At 35.2% G+C, this 19,413-nt stretch overlaps 1 protein-coding gene across 1 annotated transcript; it reads right to left on the minus strand.

Moving 5' to 3' along the window:
* Positions 1–12,361: 12,361 nt before the first annotated feature.
* LOC108465667 (receptor-like protein 4) lies at positions 12,362–19,129 on the minus strand. The gene is made up of 9 exons (XM_017766043.2): positions 18,930–19,129; positions 17,793–18,833; positions 16,593–16,743; positions 16,099–16,170; positions 15,827–15,895; positions 15,350–15,418; positions 14,624–14,701; positions 13,504–13,712; positions 12,362–12,951 (listed from the first exon to the last, which is right to left on the minus strand). Exons 1-9 carry the CDS (start codon positions 19,024–19,026, stop codon positions 12,842–12,844), a joined length of 1,896 nt encoding a protein of 631 aa, XP_017621532.1. The 5' UTR covers positions 19,027–19,129; the 3' UTR covers positions 12,362–12,841.
* Positions 19,130–19,413: the final 284 nt, after the last annotated feature.

Here is a 19,413-nt window from a genome sequence, read left to right on the forward strand (position 1 = left end):
TTACGGTTAGAGAGGTTAGCTTCTTGGGTCATGTGGTATCTGATCGGTATTCGAGTTAATTCGAATAAAATTTCAGCCATACTTAATTGGAAGCCTCCAGAAATATTCTTGAGGTTCGACTTTTTGGGGCTTCTTAGGTTATTACCGACAATTTGTAAAAGGCTTTCAACGATAGCAACGCCGATGACGGCTTACTCCAAAAGGATGTTAAGTTCGAATGGATTTGAGAAATGCCAAAAAGTTTCGATCAATGAAAACTTATTTGATGAAGCCCCAATTCTAGTGCAACCCAAGTCCGGCAAGGAGTTTGTCATCTATAGCGACGCCTCTCTACTTGGGTTAGGTTGCATATTAATGCAAGAAGGTCGAGTTATGGCCTATGCGTCGAGGCAATTAAAGCCACATGAGAAAAATTATCCGACTCATGATCTCGAATTGGCCGCCATCGTATTCGCCTTAAAGATTTGGCGACATTACTTATTTGGTAAAAGGTGCCATGTATACTCAGATCACAGAAGTCTCAAATATTTGATGACCCAAAGAGACTTAAATCTGCGACAAAGACGTTGGCTCGAGCTGTTAAAGGATTATGAGCTGATCATTGACTATCACCCGGGAAAGGCGAATGTGGTTGCGGATGCCTTGAGTCGTAAATCGTTATTCACTTTACGAGCGATGAATGTGCACTTGTCCGTCCGATCCGACAAAGTGTGTTAGTGGCTGAATTGAAAGCCAAACCATTATTGACACACCAAATTCGAGAAGCTCGAAAGTCGACGACGAGTTGGTTGCAAAACGGCTGCGTGTGTTCGAACAAGGACTCGGAGTTTCAAATTGACGATGACGATTGTTTGAGGTTCAAAAGTCGTCTGTGTCCCAAAGAATTGAACTCATTTCGATAATTCGAATGAAGCCCATTGTAGCCGAATGGCAATCCACCCGGAGTACGAAGATGTACAATGATTTGAAACGTCGGTTTTGGTGGCATGGTATGAAGCGAGACATCTCCGACTTTGTTTGAGATGTTTAATATGTCAACAAGTGAAAGCGAACATCGGTGCCTTCGAGATTACTTGACCAATCACGATACCCTAGTGGAAATGGGATCGAGTCACAATGGACTTTGTATCCGACCGCCATTGTCGCAAGTAAGAAGGATGCGGTTTGGGTCGTGGTAGATCGATTGACTAAGTCGGCCCACTTTGTCCCCGACGCACGGATTTTTCAATGGACAAATTATTTGAATTGTACGTTTCTCAGTTGTGAGATTACACGGGTGCCTATTTCCATCGTGTCGGATAGAGATCCGAGATTTACCTCGCGATTTTGGAAAAAGTTGCAAGAAGCTTTGGGTACCAAGTTGCATTTCAGCACCGCCTTCCACCCCCAAACCGATGGTCAATCCGGCGGATAATTCGGATACTTGAGGATATGTTAAGATGTTGCGTCCTCGAGTTTAGTGGTTCATGGGAACGGTATTTTCCGTTGATTGAATTCGCTTACAACAACGACTTTCAATCAAGTATTAAGATGGCACCTACGAGGCCTTGTACGGTCGTAAATGCCGTACACCATTGTTTTGGACCGAGCTCGGTGAAAGCAAGATTTTCGGTGGATTTGATTAGGGATGCTGAGCAGAAAGTGAAAGTAATCCGTGAAAGTCTCAAGATAGCCTCCGATCGCCGTAAGTCGACGCGGATCTGAAGCGTAAGGATATCGAGTATCGTGGGTGATAAAGTGTTTCTCAAGGTATCGCCTTGGAAAAAGATACTCGAGTTCGGCCGTAAGGGCAAGTTGAGCCCGAGGTTCATTGGGCCATATGAGATATCGAGCGAGTCGGTCCGAGTGGCATATCGTTTGATTTTGCCTCGAACTCAAAAGGTTCACGATGTCTTTCACGTTTCGATGCTTCGACGCTATAGATCCGATCCATCGCACGTGATTAGTCCATCAGAAATTGAAATTCAAGCTAATATGAGTTATGAGGAAGAACCGATTCGTATCCTATCACGAGAAGTGAAAGAGTTGCGAAACAAGCGGGTTCCGCTAGTGAAAGTGTTATGGCTCAAGCACGGGATAGAAGAAGCTACTTGGGAGACCGAGAACTCTATGAAAGAGCGATATCCAAGCCTATTTACGGTAAGATTTTCGGGACGAAAATTTCTTAAGTGGGGAGAGTTGTGACACCAAAATTGACCCTAGTCGGAAGGTGGTCTCGGGACCATAAAACCGAGGCATTAAAATAATTTAAAATTTATTTCGATGCCTATAATATGTGTGTATTCATGTATGACATTTTTGATGATTGGTTTAGTGTTATAAAGGTGAATTTCACTAGAAAGGACCTAGTAGCGAACTTTGAAAGTATGATGGGAAATGTGTGATGACTAATTAAAGCATGCATGCAAAATAAAGGACTTGCATGTCAAATTCCCCTTTTATAGGTGGTGGCCGGCCATGACAAGGGAGGATGGGCTAAACATGTCATGAAACATGTTTTGTTGGTGCATTAGGGTGAAATAATAAACAAAGGTGTATGGGTGATAAAAAAATGAAAAAAAAAATGTGTGTGAGTGTGGTAATCCCCCCCCTTGCCGTGAGTTGAGAAAGAGGGAAGAAAAAATTTTGTTGTGTTCATCCTTTCTCATCCTTTTTGGCCGAAAATCATAAGGGGAAGAAAGAGGATTTTTGCTTCATGCTTGGTTTAGAAGAGATCTAGAAGGTGATTTGGCTAAATTGGCATCAAGATTAAGGTATGTATGAGGTTGTGTTAGGAGTTTCATGCATGTTTTGGTTGCTAACTTGATGTGCATGTTAGCCATGGCTCAAATCTTTGTTATGCCATGGAAATGGTATTTGGCCAAAGTTGTTATGGTGATAAAGCCATTGCATGCTAAGTGTGAAGCTTGATGATGATGCATGCAATGATGGATTGTCTACTCTTGAGTAAGATTTTGAGTTTTCTTTTTGTGTTTAACCATGATTGAAGTTGAATGGAGCATGATTGTCATATTCGCCATGATGCATTCATGAGCATGGTTCATGCTTCTTGCATGTTAGTTAAAATTTGTATTTTGGATGGCTATGGACACCTTGAAATTCGCCATGCTCATATTGTATATATATGTTTACACATGATGTTTTGGCTATGAAGTAAGTGATGAATATGTTGGTTTAAAGAAGAAGATGTGGAAGAATGCTTGTGAAATTGCAAGCACAATTGCCTAGCACACATATAAGTGCTTGATGCTATATTATAAGTTTTGGGCCACAATGTGCAAAGCATTAACTAGTAAAATGCATGCTGTTTTTGTGAGGTATTAAGTGCAAAATTGGCCTCAACATGTACATGAATATTCGGCCTTGGGTAGCCTATTGAAGGCCTTAGCCTTTCCTTGATGCTCAAATAAATTGTATTGAATTGCTTGATGTAGTATAAAATGTGCATGACCATTGTGTATTCAAGCTAAAGAGTGGCCATATGACCATTTAAACTCCTTGTCATATTCGCCATAAGCAAGCACAATGAGGTTTTAATAAATTGAATTTGTTTGAATTAGCTCAAGAGCTAAGAGGGCCACAATTGGACAAGGGAAGGAAAAGGTGATCGAGTAGCAGAAAAAGCCGTTCGACAACATCCGAGGTAAGTCCTCAAGAAGTGACCTTACTTGAATTATGTGAGATGAAGGATGGATGTGTATGATTATTGATTTATGTGTGTATGAGAAATTGAATGATACCCGGGCTAAGTCCCAAGGCGAATATGCTTGTGAATATATGTGCGTTTGAGCCTTAGTAACGAAAATGAAATATGTATGTCCAATGATTATTGATGTATGTGTGCATGAGAAATTGAATGATATCCGGCTAAGCCCAAGACAATTATGCTGGAAATTATATCCGGTTAAGACCAAGGCAATTGTGCTAGTGGCTATATCCGGGCTAAGACCAAGGCATTCGTATGCGAGTTATTCTATCCGGCTAAGACCAAGGCATTTTGTGCGTGATTATATCCGGTTATATTCGAAGAATCTTGGGCTGGAGGTGAGTGTTGGTTGCTGTAATGAATTCAATTAGTACACTCGAAAAGCCCAAAGGATAAGGTACGTTATATGTGCATTGGAAAGTCGACATGTTTGAGCAACATTCGCTCAATCGACTAATGAATTTCAGTTATTGAATTGATTGATACTTTGTGAAAGTATATAATGATGAAGTGTGAAGTAAGAATGTGTATTAATGAAATGATGCATTTGGCTATGTGAATGTATTGCTGTAATTAGAGTTGATTATATTCCTTGAGACTTACTAAGCATAAAAAAATGCTTACCCGTTACTTTGGCTCTATGTTTTATAGATTTCGCCGATAGCAATCGGATTCGGGATCAATAAAGTCGAAGTCATCCACACTATCCACGCCTCTATTTTGGTATAAATTTTGGTTGAACTTTGAAATGGCATGTATAGGACTACCCTTGTTGGTTGAATATGTTGTGATGTATATATATACGGCCATGCGAAAATGGCTCGTAAAAGTGAAGTATCGACTTAGTCTAATTGTGGGTTGTATGTATATATTTGGTGTCATGATGTGGCTATGGCTTGAAATGGGAATGTTGGTCATATGATCAGCCATTGGCATGGTTAAAATGATCATATATGAACCTATGTATGGCAAGACTAGTTGGTTCATGGAGACTACCAAAAGGTAAGACCTACCTTAAAAACAGATGCTGCCAGCTGCAGTGACGTGAATGTGAAAAATCACCAAAATTCGTAGGAATGGAATTAAATAGTGAATAAGCTATGTAAATGAACCTTGATGAGTCTATTTTCATATGGAAGAAACGAAATGGTCATAGGAGTTACATGTTAAGAGATATTAAAGCTATTGTGAGACAGGGCCAGAACGGTTTCTGGGTTCCCTGTCATAACTTTAAAATTTACTATAAATTATCCAAAAAGAATTAGGAGACATACCTTATATGTACAGATTCCATTTTGAGTCTAGTTTAATGAACGGCACCAGCATTAAAGCCCTGTACAGAGAGATATTCAAGTTATACCGCGAAGGTCGAAGCGATCGATCCTGTAACATGGGTGACTTTAACCAATAAACTGTACCAATTGGCCCGACCAAAATTCTAGAAATAAATCCATGGATGGATATATGAGTCTAAATTCAGGAAAATTTACTGAAACCAGTTTCCGAGTTTTGAAACTCGAGATATGATTTTAAGGCGACAGTGACGCAGTTTTCTAGCCGATTGGAAATGTCAAATGGATGGGCAAAACAAGTGAACTTGGCTTGTTAACCCCTCGTGTCCGACACCGGCGTTGGTCTCGGGTTCGGGGTGTTACAAGGTCATTTGGTATACTAACAACATTGGGGTCCTCTAAACCTAAGGTTTGCTTGAAAAATATTACCATTTCACAGTAATTTGCTTAAAAGTATTCATTTTCCTCCCCTTCACAAATTATTTGGATAGTATTTATTTTTTGATTCATTAAAACTTGCTTGTGAAAAAAGGTAGTGTTTTGATCTCCTTCTTTAACCCATTATACCATTGATTTTTTTGTCTAAAGAATTTCCCTTTAGTAGATAACAATGCATGCAAATTTGTTACGACCTTTTTCTCTGCTTGAATAGATCACTAGTGGGTTGGTTTAGCTTCAGAAGCTAAATATTCTCCATTTTCTTCTTCTTTTCATAAAATATACTAGAAATATTTTTGAAAAAATAAGATTATTAAGTTCTCTTAGCTCTACCTTCAATTTCTCTAGTTTACTGATTTTTTTTTTTTTTGCATTAGATTGCCATCTAGGATTTCTCTACCTCCTTACTATATTCAAGGTGATTAGTCCAGAACCTGAAAAATAACAAACTGCTTTAAGTTTTATTAGCTCTGGAGAGTGATTCAAAACATTTAGAGAAAAGAACTCCACTATTGAGCTAAGTAAGTAGTTGTGACAGGTTAAGTTCATTAACACTTTATCCAACTTCCTTAAAAATATAGTACCAATTCTTGAAAAGGGGCCAGTAAATGAGTGATCTAGAACTTTTAATTTCTTTTGCCAATCTAATAGTTCGTTCATATCAATAGTGATAAACTGGGAAACATTAAAGTTTAAGCCTTCCTTGGGATGTTAGATTAAACTAAAATCTCCTACAATAACCCAAGGTTTGTTCCTAACCCTAAAATTTAGTGCTTGCAAACTGTTCCATAGATCGGTTCTTTCATTTCTAAAATTTCTACCATACACAATTGAGATGATTATTAAAGGGACATGACTAATAATGTCTACAAAACATGAAATGACCTTATCAATTGCTTCAACTCCAACAACATGCTAGTTTCCCCTTTACAAGATCCAAAACTTACCATTTTCTAGATAACCATAGTTGTGAAGAATATTCCAACTAGCAAATTTCCTTCCTACTACTAATTATTGAGAAAAATCTCGTTTGAAAACGATTTTCTTGCATAACGAAAAATTAAAATTTTAAAAATCGAGTTAGTTTGTGATATTTATACCGATAAACTCTTTATCAAAATCGCACCTTTATTTTTGGATAGATGGATCCTTGTCATTCCTAGCTTTCAATCGAATGATCTTTTTCACTATTCTCGTACCACGAACTGCTTTGAGTGTGGGCTCGAATAATTCGAATCAAACACTAAACCAGAAATAGTTTTCTTTGTTTTAGTGTGAAAACGGAAATCTCTTCTCAATAGAAACTGACAGAATTATTATTATAGAAAACAAATTTAATTAGGGGTAAGCAAAACTTGATTCGACTAAAAAAAATCGAAAAAATTCAAATTTCGAGCTAAACAAATCGAGTTATTTGAGTTTATCGAATTATTCAGGTTAATCGAGTTATTCAAGTCAACTCAATTTTTTTTTTGAATTTCGAGTTCGAATTGAGTTGAGTTTTCAAATTCGAATAACTCGAATAATTCAAATAATTCAAATAACTCGAATAATTCAAATAATTCGAATATCAAACTATAATATTTTACTTTTTACCCCAAACTCTCAAACCTTTTTACTTTTCCTCCAAAACTTTTACTCCCTTCCTATTTCAACTCCCCAATCTACCCAAAATTCATTTCCTATCAAAATTTTACTCTCTCATTTACTTCTTCTCAAAATTTTACTCCCAAAAACCCTCAAAATTTTTTATTTTTCCCAAAAATTTTTACTCCCTCCCACTTTCCTCCTAAAACTTTTACTCCCTTTCCATTCCACCTCCCATCTACCCCAAACCCATCCCCTCCCCCAAAATTTTTTTAATATTTTCCTCCAAAATTTTACTCCCCATTTACTTTTCCTCAAACTTTTATTCCCAAAACTTTTTATTTCCCCTAAACTTTTATTTCTCACCTTTACTCTCAAATAAAAAATAAAAATTATCCAAAAATTACTAAACATAAATAGTAATAATTTTGTTTATATATACTATTTATATTATTAAATTAAATTTCACATTTTATATTATTTATATTATTGAATTGTTTAGTCATATTGAATATTTATATTAAAATTAAAAATTTTATATTGGTATCAATTTCACATTTTATCTTTAAAATAATTTTTATTTAAAAACCACATTTTTACATTTAATATATTTTTAATTCCAAAATACATAGTGACAAGAATCTGAAGATAATTGAAACAACTAAGCAAGCAAAAAAACTAACCCGTATATAAAAGATTAATAAGTAAATTATGAGGTGATGAAAGTTAATAAAAAATTTGATTAAGGTGGACAAATTTTATTATGATAGGTGACAGTGGTTACAAGGACCCAAAATTATTTTTTAAAATTTAACTCGAATAAATATATTCGATTCGAATTCCATCTCATTTGACTCGATTCAAGAAAATTTCAAATCAAATTAGGACGATAAAATATGATTCGTCAACTTGATTAACTTGAAATTTTTTTCATTCGATTCGATCAAACGCTCACCCCTAGATTTAATACTTGAGAATAAATTCTCACTATTTTTTAGCAGAGTAACAATATTTTCAATTTGTATATTTAGTCCTACCGATACCATCTATTCATAGTAAGAAAAGGTAGAACTCTTGTTGAATTGAAGAAGTTTATTTCAACTAGAAAAAAATGAACTCCTAGTCTAACTAGAAGTATAAGGGGTGGCAACCCTAGTTAAAAATACTAGGGTTTGTTGTCCCTCCCTTTAACATGATGGGTTTTTGGGCCTCTTCCATATCGAATCCAATTACAAGTACTTCCTGGACTTTTAACCTAATACTTTATAATTTGATCCAACACAATATTTATTTTTCTATTTCCCAAAATAAACATTTAAATTTTTTTCGATTTAAATAATATTATCAACCCGATTCTAATTTCGTTAAAATCATGACAACTTTACCATAAAATAATCTATGAGAAAATATATTTAATATTTATACATTCAAAGGTTCACTATGACTAAATGATTTATTTCCATTTTCGAACTTCATTTAATTTGAAAAACATATATTCATTTCCAAGTCATTTTCATTTCGGAGAAAACAATTTCATTTTTAAATGTTTCCATTTTTTTATTTTCATTCTGGAGAAAATCATAATTATTTCCAAATGTTTCACATCCTCCATTTTCACCATTTTTATCCATTTATGTTCATTTGATTCAACATGCAACTCATTTCTTGTTTTAACGAGCTAGCAAAGGGATCAATTGGACATATGCATTTAGGGCTCAAATGATTTATAATTAAATTCTAGCTTTTTGTCTATTAATTATAAACTTATTTAGCCACGAAGTCATTCCACTATAGTATTGTGGCTGTGCTCTCCCTAACGGCATACCATTATGAAAGTAACTCAATCAGTGCTCGTCTAATGACCTTGTCATAAGTATGTTACCCTTATAAGGTATCCTTAATCTCTTTAGGATAATATTTGTTCTCTCAACATAATCATATTTTATCTAATGGTAACCATTATATCTTCCTTCATGAAAAGTCAATTACTATCAAATAGTAATCAAGTCATTCATCATAATGACGAATGACTCGAGACCATGTTTACTTTTTATAACCATTTAGTGCCAATGAGAGGATATTATTTACACATGTCTTGGGTTATGAATTCCACTATTTTGAATGACGCTATATACTGCAAAAGTTGTATACCGAACGCACCAACTTTTGATTCCTTATTAATTTGAACTCAGGCTTTTACTTACATCAAACTAAATGAATCATGCATACATAGTCTATCATCCACTCAGGATTTAGGTAGGTCACACTATGAACATCACAAGTGAATAAATCTATGAATGAATTCAGGATGTATTCTTTTTGAATCCAGTCTGATGTATTGTTAGTCCAATCAATCATATTTATGTCTCTATCTTTTAGGAGTCATTCACTCCTATACCTTAGATAAAACATCTCCCCAATTAGACTTGATAGGCTTATGATGTGATCCCGACCGCATCATGTTTCGATACACTTTGACAACATCGAGATTGGCCTAAACGCAAAGGGCCCAACTGCAAAATGAAATCAAATTTCAATTTTTTAATTTGTGTGCAGGCCTTAATTAAGCGAACTTGGGTTGGAAACCATTGCTGGATTAATCAAACGATTAAAGATGTTCGATTCAAGTGTTCCATGCAATTTGCTACAAGCTCATTTAGCTCATTCATAGCTCATTCATAGCTCATTCAAGTTTATTGAGCCCAACATTATTCAGTTTTAGCTTGTGCATCAATTTGCTGGAATATTTAATTTGGTTTCAGCTCAATTTTAGTTTTATTTAGTTTATGTGTTTTGAGCTAAATAATTGTTGGATTGAACTTTTAATATGTTTAGTTTAATTAATTCAGTTGTTTTAATTGCTTAAATACTTAGTTTAATTAATTAAGTTGTTTTGAATGTTCTTTAGTTGCTTAAATAATTTCGGCATTTAATATGTTTTAGCTTAATTAATTTGCTATAGTTATTTAAGTTATTTAATTATTTAACTTGTTTAATTGTGCTTATAGATGAGTTAATCATTGAATCCGCTGTTACATGGATTGGCATTAAAGGAAGAAATGAATTAAGCTATTTTGAAGATGAATTAAAGGCCAGCGGCTGTTATGAGCTTATTCAAGTAACCGTTTGGAGATTTTAATGGACAAGGAGTTGATTACACAAGCCATTCAGCTTCCAAACGTTTTTTATGTTATAGTGACTGTTCAATTTCGTTCATTTACACATTGCATCAGTTTTCTTCAAGCATTCATACAAACAAGCTGGTCGCGTGCCAAATTTAAGCCAATTGTTGCTGCTATCCATTCAGTTGCTCAAAGGAGAATTAATGGGCTGTTCAGCTCATTAGAGCTCATTATTAGCTGATTTAGAAGATTAAATAAGCTGTCCATTTCCTTTACATAAGTTAGAGTTCATCAAAGGTCTTTTAGTTTTAATTAGCTTAATTAAGTTCATCAATAACTCATTTAAGCTGATTAGTTTGTGTCCATTCGGCTGGAACATGTTTAGCCTATAAATAGTTTGTTTTTATAATTATTTGAAAGACTTTTTGCCAAATTATATGAACAAATGTTCTTTTGTGAGATTTCCAATTCTCATAGTTCTTTTCGAGTTTGACTTGACTTATCAAGCATAGCTTGTGGCGTCAATCTTTCCTTTGTGAACTGAACTTATCGTGTTTTGGTGTGGCGTTCATTATACCTGTGGTTCCTACCTCTTTAGGTAACAGGTCAAGGTCCATCTACCTTCATCATTTTTCACCTTAAGCAATATAAGTCCCCAGGCAATACTCTTTATAGTATTGAATCGTTCTTGAAGCTTGAGTTCTATTTTCCATTCCACCTAATCTATCAATTATCTTTTTAATTTTTTTGTTAGCCGAATTCCCTATCCATTGCTTAATTATCTTTCTTTTCAACCTTTGTATGTAGCCATTGTCTATCTTTTCCATCCCTTTTTGAAACAAACCAAGTCTTACTCAAATTCATGATTGGGCAATCTAAACGACTCCAATCATCACCGAAACGAGATCGTATCAACATAGTAGTCTTTCAATCGATTTGCTTATTTTCAATTAGACTAAGGACATGCTTAAGTTCGTCTACTAATATAAGTTATTTTTCCATATTACGATCAGACCACATAATACTGCTTAGAATTAGTTAAACATTAGAAAACCAATGAGTTAATATTTGCTTCTTTTTTGTTTTACATACAAAAACCATGTGAGGACAATATACAAAGTATTAATGTAATTCATGAATAATTTTATGAACCAATTTGTTTAAAAAAATTATAATTGTACTTAGACAAAAATATTACAATTAGGATATCAGATCCAACAATAATTAGGCACACTAGTACTTAGGAGAGAACTGTGAGAAATGTGTATGTTGGGAGGGGGGGAGGGATTATACTTTTTTTTACCGTTGGGGGGCCAATGACTAGTTAAAATAGCTGTTGGAATTGACCGTTAAAGCACAGGCAAAAGCACACCTACGTGGAAGCGCTTTGACGTGAGCGCGTTTTACATATCAGCAAGAAAAAAGAGGCTAAGCTGGACGCGCTTTTTTGTATTTCCCCTAAAAAAAACTTCAACTCAACACGTTTTAGGAAAATCAGACCATTCGTATAATTATGAGGAAAAATGATTCATTTTCATGATTTTCCTTAGAAATGGACCTTTTCTAATCATTTAGTCTATTATAAATATTCAAAAAATTTTAAATATTATGATGAAACTTTTCAGACGATAAAACTGAATTTTTAATTGAAAACACGTCCTACTCAGTACCCAGCAACCCCTTTTGCCTTTAAAAAAGTGCCCAAATAAAATCACCTTATGGGATTTGGAATATTTTGCCATCGCATTTATTACAAATTTAACGGGGGATGATAGAATGAGCCACTTTTGACTTTTTCTTTTAGCAAATTCATGCTTTAAAGAAATATTGAAAACTTAAACGTCAAACATGTTTTCATCAAAAAGAAAATGAAAATGTCAAATCATACTTGTAATTAAACTAATTTTCTACCTTTTATAATCTATTAGTAATCCTTTTTTAATGCGAAGATAGGAAAAAAAAATTCACTACCACATTTCTTCTGTTGGATCCCTTTTTCTTTATACAAACCAACAAAAATAACTCAAATCAGATAGAGGGAAAAAGAATTATTCAGAAGACATTTAACCTTGGGCAATCAAATGAACTATCGAGGAAACGACACAACTCATACACGACGGTTAACAATTCTACAATTGATTGCAGAAACAACCAAATATAAATCCTAAATCCAGAGGTGAAAGAGTGAGCATTGAAACAAGAGTGACGTATAAAAATTAAGTAGAATCAAACTGGACCTCTTGGCAATAAATTAGTGGTCTCATTTACATAATCCAAGTGTGGATATTTATGACCCCATGCATTGCATTGCTCACCAAATGTCACACACACAAAAAAAAGGGTTATGACTAACACATACACTGACCTCCTTATACCCTTTTGTTGATCAATGGGAAAAACTATAAGGCGAATTGAGATACAATGCATTTCAACAGCGAATGCGACTTTCTAAGGCCCCATTTCGTTGGTCAAATCCAAATCCACCAACTCTTGGTTTTTTTGTCTTTTTCTTTCCTTTTTCAGTATAGAAATTCATTCACGTGTTTTATTTTATGGTATTCCCTATATAACTGCACTGCATTTCATTTGCATGCGCCCCCTCTAATCTCTCTCTATATATATATGCCCTCTTCATGTGTGAATGGAAAACTACGAAAACCAGTAATGTTTCCTTTCCAAAGCTGGCTGTTTGACTACTAACGGGGGTTGAGGGGAACTGATGGTAACCCCTTGGCGTGCTGACTCTCCATTTCAAGCAGCATCAATGACTTCTGTCTTTGATACCTGTTCCTCTTCGCAGCAAGTGCTGCAAACAACACCAACAAACAATTTTATCACACGCAATCGCAGCATCAGTCAATTTGCTGTTGAAACAAAAGCAGATTAAACCAAACAAACAAGCAACTGAAGTGTAGCCATGTTACAACAATCAAAATGCAATAGTTCTTAATGAATTCAATTTCTAACTCAATCAGATTTATTCAAATTTGATCTCTCCATGAATCAGAGCCAGGTTTGGATATCAACCCACTGAGGGGTCGAATCAATTTTAGCTTTTAGGATTGGAAATTTTCTTAATTTTCCTATAGTGATTGATAGCTAGCTCCCAAAACAGGAAGCAAATGCATTATTGGTACTAAAGTTAAATGATTTAAGTTAAATTTAGCCTTGAAATTTTGGAGTTAGGATTGCACTTCTAGCCTATCAGATGTAAGTTTTGCATCTTAAAGTGAGAGTCAAAATTTATGAAAGGGCAATAATGTAATGACATCATAAATGTATAATATATATATTAATGCTAATTCGAAAGTCAAGCTGAGGCAACTGATAAAAACCGAACTTCTGAAATAGTACTTACATATTAAATCTGAAGGTAAACCAAAATCATAATCATTTCTACCCCGCCTGATACAGAATATGTAGATCACCAGCAGCAGCACAGCAACAAAAAGGAAGCATGATAGGCCTATTGCAATTTTACCACCTTTTGACAAGCGACCATTCTCCCAAAAAAGGGGACAATCCGGTAAAGGAGGAACTCCACACAAGCCTTTGTTACCAGAAAGACTGGAGGAAATAAATCACAGTTAACTATATAAAAAATCCGTATAAAAATATAGCTATTTATAAAATTGAGTTGGCAACTTTAAGCATATATTTCCTAGGTACAAAAAGGTTCCATTTGATTGATGCTTTAGCTATTTCTTTTTACTTTTTTGCAAAAAACAAAATTAATAGAAAAACACGCATCAATCAAAGCAAAAGCTAAATTGATCAACCATATAGCTTCAATCACGGCATCTAACCCACATATTAGTTACCAGTGTAAGTACATCAAGTGTGAGCTACTTAGGTTCAGCTCAATGAACACTACTATAGCTCATGCAGTATCAAACACGAACTCAAGCTAGAGTACCAAGCTTAGCTAGGTTTGAGAATATTAAACTCATTTGAAGCAATTACTGACCCAAATCAGGCTTTCAAACTTTTAAAGACAAGATAGCTCCTTGCAAGCAAGTTAACAGCCATGGTAATCCATTCATTTGTCATAATACAAGAATTTCCTTTTACTATTATTGTTATAATTTTGGTGGAAGAGTGTCAAGTTATATCTCAGGCCAAAAGTAATGTTTCAAGCAATTTTATAAAAAATGTAGGACATAAAACAACAAGGGTTAGCTTTTAATGTGTAATAGGAAAGGTTGTCATGAGATTGAACAGTTATGATCAAAGAGGAAAAATGAGATAAATTTTCCACCAAAAGTGAAGAATAAATGAAGCCATGGAATCTCCTCTAAGCAACTAAACGAAATGAACAGAGTGATGATATGTACAAAATGGGGAAAAGTACGAGTATGCAAACAATCGAAATCTATATGCATGCAGAATGGATAAAGACAAACAATTGACATCTATATGCATGTGAACCAGAAAACAGTTCCTCCATAATAAAGAACAAATTAAAAAATATGACATACTCAATAGTCCCTCCGTGCACACCAACAGAGTAAAGTTCTTCTGGAACTCTCCCTTCCAATAAGTTATTGTTAAGCCTCCTGACAAAAGAATAAGCAAAATGTAATGTTAATGGCAAGGAACCATGCCATAGGAATAGAAGGACACATGCGAGAGTGGAAGAGTTTAAAATAGGTAAAAAGGGGACCAATTAGTTAAATCAGCTCAATTTTCAAAAAGCATCAGGAAATAGGTGGAAATGTCACTCCTAATGTCCACAAATCCTACTCAGGCATTATGATCTACAATGGACTGAAAGGAGGAGTTAAACGCTTTGAGAACGAAGATAGAGAACCGTGTTTTAAGGCGGTTTGGACATCTAAATGAAATAGACCTTCCAATGCACCATGATGGTAGGTGATCCAGTGGAAGATATACATGATGTTAAGAGGAAGGCAAAAATGAGATTGAATGAAACTATAAAAATGGACCTCAATTTTACTTTGCCTTCTAAAGATATGACCATATTCAAAAGAACAACCATGCAATATTATCATAAAGCTTGTCCCACCTCCTCAGAAAAGGCTTAGCACATCAACATCTTTATCAAAATCACATTGAAATAATTACAATTAATAATATGCTTATTTCGTATGAATAAAAGAAATCTTAAGCATGTACAGAACAATTATGTATCAAGAAAATGAAATTGTGTTGAATTCTCTAAAAACAATAGGGACAACACGTACACAAGCTGCAGATTTGAAGATGTTAAACTTTCCGGTATGGAGCCAGAGAATTGATTATCGGACAAATCCCTGCAAAAATACAAGTCAAAGGCAATACATTAAATTCAAGAAAAAAGTTGACTCATGGATCTGATGATTAAGCCACCATCTTGAAGAAACATTGAAAAAGAATGGTAGGACATGGAAAAGTAAAAAATGAAAAAATATTAATCTCCAATATGCACAACGAAAATGCAAATAGATAAACTATGACCAATCCATATTTTTGCCACTATGACAAAAACAATGTAACAGGAGGGAAAAGCCACTACTGTAAAAGGCTGATCCAGAAGTCTACAGCACAAACTGTGATAAAACAATATTTTTACCAGTTAAGGGTAAAAACACACCTAGCAGAAGGGAACAAAAGAAAAAGAAAGACAGACCGTTATTAGAGTCTACAGTGCACTTCAAATTAATAAAAGAATTAGAACTTACAGTCGTGCAAGGGATTTTTGTCCAAGCCCAATTGGTAGAGTGCCATCCAAAGAATTAGTACTCAAGTTCCTGAACAATTTAAAAGAAATGAAAATTCCAATAACAAGACAAGTAATTCCAAAGGAACCAACAATGAAAGACTGTAAGTCATGAGTTAAATGCTCCACAAATGAAACAAGTCAGAAAGGTAATCACGCTTAATAAATCATTTACTTTTCACTATGTATATGATGCCGAGTTGAGAACGTAGAAGGCTAACAGCTAATACTTACAGATTAATCAAGTTTGACAGGAGACTAATCTGCTCACTGATATACCCCTTCAGGCCTTGACTTCCAAGTTCTCTGTAATATATGCATGGGCAATATATATAGATCTAAGCATAAAAAACATAAAATTTTGGCTCTGGTACAGTTATAAGCAGTCACACTAAATAAATAGTAAATGGACTTATGCTGTCCCAAATAAAGTGAAATTTATATCTATCTAAAAAAAGAACCTCTGCAACCTAATTCAGAAACATTTTGATTTTTTCTTCTCTCTACAATGTTTACATTTCTCTCAAACATTACCTTCCTGATTCTCTTGTATCACCATCTCTTATTCTAAGTCTACATATTGGCACAATAATTCCTCTCAACAAGTAATTACTCCATCTCTAAGCTCCTATTCTTATCACATTTTACTATTCTCTATACTTTTCCAATTTTATTTGATTCAAGAATGAGAGTTGTGTTTGTCAAATAGAAGCAAAGGCGGCACTTACATTTGAGTAATGACAAGGCCAGTTCCATTCTTGTTAGTATGACATGTAACTCCTTCCCAAGCATCCCAATCAGTAGGAGCACATGGATCACCATTCCAACCCATTCGGTCAGGAACACGGAGTGAATCTTTCAATGCTTTCATTGCGACCACTACAAGATTGCCAAATAAGTAACACATCTATTTCAGAAATATATATCCCAACTTCTCTCTTCAGCACAAACATTATTTACATGTGAACTTTTTCTATCTATTCATTTTCTAAACCAAGAGAACTATTGTTCCTTCCAAGAATCAGTTCCTTCGAAGTCCTGATCTTTAACACCAACCGCAATATAAGGCCCATTTAAGGATTTGCTCCAGTTTCCAAGGAAACTAGAACAAGGACAAGCATATTTCCCGTTTTTTCTTGCCAAACTCACGCATTTATCACAACCATCTAGAAGCTTTTAACCCACTAGATGAATACATGTGACAATATGGCCATCCTTCGTAAGTGATTCTAACATATATTGGGGAAATATTAATAAATGGAACACAGACTCAAACTTTTAAGTTTTCATTATGAGAACTCGATCTCCCCTTGGCACCTACTTTAATAAAATAATAGTTATTATAATCACATGTTAAATAGAAAGCTATTTGGATATCCGATCTGTTTTCTTTTTGGCGGATTCAGATTTTAAAATTACTATCCACTAGAGATTTGGGTGGATACCCGGTTTTCCATAATCCAAGGGTACATTACTTATTTGGATAACCGATGTGGATTTCGATATCCAAATTCATTCGTTACAAAATGCTTATAATTTTGACATTATATGCATAAGATTATAAGTTCAGAATTTTAGGAGATTTGAATTCAGATGTGTGGATTTGGATATAAAAAAAAAATTAAAATTTCGAAATTGGATTTTTTCAGATTCGGATATCCAACAGATAAAAAGTATTTAATACTCGGATAATTTGCGGAAAATAAATAGGTTCGGACTTTTAGGTAAATTTGTAGATTCAGACAAATAAATAAAATCGCATATCCTACCCACCACCATTCCTAATCAAATTAACTACCCAAAAAGTCTAATTTTCCTATAGAAAACTAATGATTTCAAGGACCAACCAAACTCTCATACGCAACTTTCAACTTAACATGCAAATCACTAAAAAGTTCATATAAATAATAAAAATTCAGCATCTTTACCTTGTTCAGGAACCGTGGCCAAATCAGCTGGAACCATGGCGTAATTTTCAAGCCCACAGATCAACGGAGCCCCTGCCACAGGCGACAGCTTCACATTCAACACAGAACTGCTCAAATTCTTCTCCGTATAATTTAAACTAAAAGCCGCAAAGCTCCCAACTTCCTTGAATATATCCACTCTACTCACATTCTTATCGTTGACCAGCACATCGAACACTCTCTCCCCTGCCTTTTTAACCGTCGAATCGATCTCCGCAAAATGAAACCACACCAAGTAATCAAGCTTTGCATCCACTGGTAATTCGTATTCCAGACGTCCCTCAATTGTCACCGCCGATTGGTACAATTTCATGGGAAAGTAATTCGGCGCTTTATCGGTACCAGTTATTTTTTCTTTAGTGGTTATAACTTTAGCGGATTCCGACTTTCCAGCTCGGTAATCGGAATCGGATTGCCAGGAGCGGCCGAAGGCGTCCGGGTCGGATGTGAAACCGGGTCCCCATTGTGATGAACCGGGAGAGAGTCGCCCATAGTTGACTAGAATGTAGCTATCGCCGGTTTGGGCGGAGTTATATGACAAAGGATCGATCTGGACGACTTCCAGAGAAGCGATGACGGGAGGGTCAGTGGCAATGCTGTAAAAACAGAAATCGAGTTGACCGTCTTTGACGAAGGCAAAGAGATCGGAGTAAGCGCCATCTCGAGTGAGAGATTCGGGCCAAGGAGAGCGCCAGGAAAAGACGAGAGTGCCCTCGACAGAAGCGTCGAAGGAAGGGGAATGGGATTTGCCGTCGTAGTTGTCGTAAACGGTAAAAGTACGGATGTAGTAACGGCCAGCAGGAAGGGGGATATTGTAGCAATTCTTCTTACCGGAGGAGAGTGGGAAGTAACGGAGAGTCTTTTCGTGTTGAAGATGGAAATGTAGGGGCTCGGAGACCACGGAGGTGGAACCGCCAGTGAAGAATTTGTCGGGTAGCCAAGAGATGTTGTAGGAGTCGGTGGAAGGAGTGGAACTGCCGCAGTCAATGTGGAAGCTAGTGTCTGCAAAGAAAACAAAAACAAAATACAATAGCAGCAGTTAGAAGATAGTGAGCGAGAATAAGAAAAGAAAAACAAAAGGTGGTGGAAGTGGCTTACTGTAAGGGTAGGGCAAAGGGGAGGAAGAGTGGAGGAGGAGAGCCAAGGAGAGCAGGAAAAGGAAGAGGAAGGACATGGTGGAACGAGAGAGAAACATAATAGGAAATGGGGGATTTGATTTTGGACATTGACGCTATAAAGTAGGGGTGGGGTGGGAGTATAAAGTCAGACAGTAAAAGAGGGCGAGATTAGTGGGATATAATATTAATTCACACTTCAACAATTTGTTTACATAATACCAATTAAAAATAAATAAATAAAAAGCATAAAATCGAATTGCTAAATCCTCAAATTGGAAAAGTAAAAGCTTTTGAAAATACTCAAATAATAAAATAATTTAAATAGTATTTTTCTTATAATTTACTTTAAATATGTTTCAATTCATATTAAATAATAATACTATTCTTTATCTAATTATTTATATTTCAATATTTAATTAAATTAATTTTAAAAATAATTTTAAAAATAATAAAATGTAATTTAC

Source organism: Gossypium arboreum, chromosome 3 (genome assembly GCF_025698485.1).
Source record: "Gossypium arboreum isolate Shixiya-1 chromosome 3, ASM2569848v2, whole genome shotgun sequence".
Lineage (NCBI taxonomy): Eukaryota > Viridiplantae > Streptophyta > Magnoliopsida > Malvales > Malvaceae > Gossypium > Gossypium arboreum.

Bases quoted from the DNA above. Each gene is read 5' to 3' on its own strand.
- LOC108465667 (XM_017766043.2), bottom strand. From the start codon at position 19,026: ATGTTTCTCTCTCGTTCCACCATGTCCTTCCTCTTCCTTTTCCTGCTC. The intron at 14,702-15,349 runs GTACGTGTTGTC...TTCTTTTGTCAG, and splicing joins TCTTCAAATCTGCAGCTTGT to GAGGCTTAACAATAACTTAT. The intron at 13,713-14,623 runs GTATGTCATATT...TATTTCCTCCAG, and splicing joins GTGCACGGAGGGACTATTGA to TCTTTCTGGTAACAAAGGCT.